Below are 1,780 nucleotides of genomic sequence, written 5' to 3'. Positions count from 1 at the left end.
CATTAGTATAGTGCAGTCTTTTCCATTAATAATAGCCCTAGTTAAAGGTGCATGCCCCAATAAATTGTCCGGAAGATTATGAGACCACTGTGCACTCCCCATGGCTTGAACCTTTATGATCGGGGAGCCTGTGAGGGGTCCACAGGGCTCCCGTTCTCGTTTTCCTCCAGAGCCTCCCTCCTCCGATTGGTGTTGCTTCCTCGGTGGTCATTCAAATGACCGATGCCCAATCTGTCCGCAGCTATAACATTCTATATTGGTTCGAGGTCCTCCCCTTCGATTTAGTCCTCTACCCCATACAGATGTTCGAGTAGTTGCCAGGGGTTGTTGCTGAGTCTGTAGAGCAATCAGTTGATCGATTTTCTTGTTTTGCTCCTCCATTAATTTTAACAGTCGGTCATCCATAGTAGAAGGAGGAGTGTCAGCCGATGGTAACACCACTTTAACTTTTCTCACAGACTTTTCCCGATTTTCAATTTGGACCTCTTCTAATTTTACTTCCTTGACTAAATCTGTCAAACTAGGAGGTGTAGCACTAGCCATGGTGCATCTTAACCTTTGAGCTACAGGGTTATTAGTCAGTGCCCCTTTTAATACTTGTTTTAACCTTTTTTCATTAACTATCTCTGGACTAAGTCCGCCTTTATCCACGATCTTATATATTAATCGGTCGACCCGGTATATATAATGTGTCAAGGTCTCTCCATATTCTTGATAAGTACAATTCAATCGGGCCATCAGATCTCCCACATCTTCCAATGTCCCAAAAGAAAAATCCAAGGCTTCGATATAATCCCTCAGGGCGGCGGTAGGGTTACTGCGGCGAGTAGCCTGGATCACCCCCATAGCAGGTCCACGTAAACTCTCAACCACCCTTTGTCGCCTGATGTGTTCAGGACATTGCCATTCCTCAGAATGTTGAATAGCAGCTTCACGCCACATCTCATAATTTTCTTCTCGAGCTGGAACAGGGATAATTCCGGAAAAGATTCTTAATCGTCGGTATCCTCCTTCATAATGCCACCTTTCAAGGTGGCTTACCACTTTATCCACTACATTATCTACTGGATTGTCAGAGGGACCCATCGGGTTAGAGATAGAAGGATCCCCTACTCCACTAGTAGTCGGAAAACAACCCCCAGACATTGGTTCCCCCATTCCGGGACCATTTAAAGCTTCTCCTTGAGCGACTTCAGCAGCTTCCTCTTCACTCCTCTCGTCAGGCCACATTATCTGTACTTTCCTTCCCATAGTGCCTTCTAATAATACCATACTTGGAATCAGTGTTCTGTCCAAAGGTTGTCCATTCTTAAGGAGAACAGCACAAACATTTCCATATGGGCCTGTCCATTTATCAATTATACATGGTTGCATTACACCACATAAATTCCCCACGGTCTTTAACATACTGTCATCAGTTACAGTGACCAGGTTTCCTCGTAACCCAAAACAGTATATAGGATCCACCCCTTTCTGTTGGCACCATCGCCCCATGTCAACTTCGGTAATAACTTCCATACTGACACTAATTATTGGTAAACAGGAGACAACAGTATTATAGGGATCTCAGCAGTGCCTCCACTTGTAACCCTCCCTTCCGCTATTCTTCTGAAAGGGTTTAGATTATTGTATTATTAAGTATGAGTGCCTCCACCCAAGCAGTAAGATTCCCAGGCTTGCTTGGGAAAGCCCTTCATGCAATAGTAATTACCCTTAAACCATTAATACAAGTTGTACCCACTTTTGTTTTTTTCAGATATATTAAAGACTTCTCATCTGG

General features: G+C 44.0%; 1 protein-coding gene across 1 annotated transcript; it reads right to left on the bottom strand.

Moving 5' to 3' along the window:
• Nucleotides 1-207: 207 nt before the first annotated feature.
• Nucleotides 208-1,494, bottom strand: LOC134911007 (paraneoplastic antigen Ma2-like). The gene has a single exon (XM_063919399.1). The coding sequence runs from the start codon at nt 1,492-1,494 to the stop codon at nt 208-210; it is 1,287 nt and encodes a 428-aa protein (XP_063775469.1).
• Between the last annotated feature and the right edge of the window lie 286 nt (nt 1,495-1,780).

The sequence above is a fragment of the Pseudophryne corroboree genome, chromosome 4, assembly GCF_028390025.1.
Source record: "Pseudophryne corroboree isolate aPseCor3 chromosome 4, aPseCor3.hap2, whole genome shotgun sequence".
In the NCBI taxonomy this organism is placed as follows: Eukaryota; Metazoa; Chordata; class Amphibia; order Anura; family Myobatrachidae; genus Pseudophryne; species Pseudophryne corroboree.
Note: the sequence above shows the minus strand (reverse complement) of the source record. Positions and strands in the feature narration are given on the sequence as shown.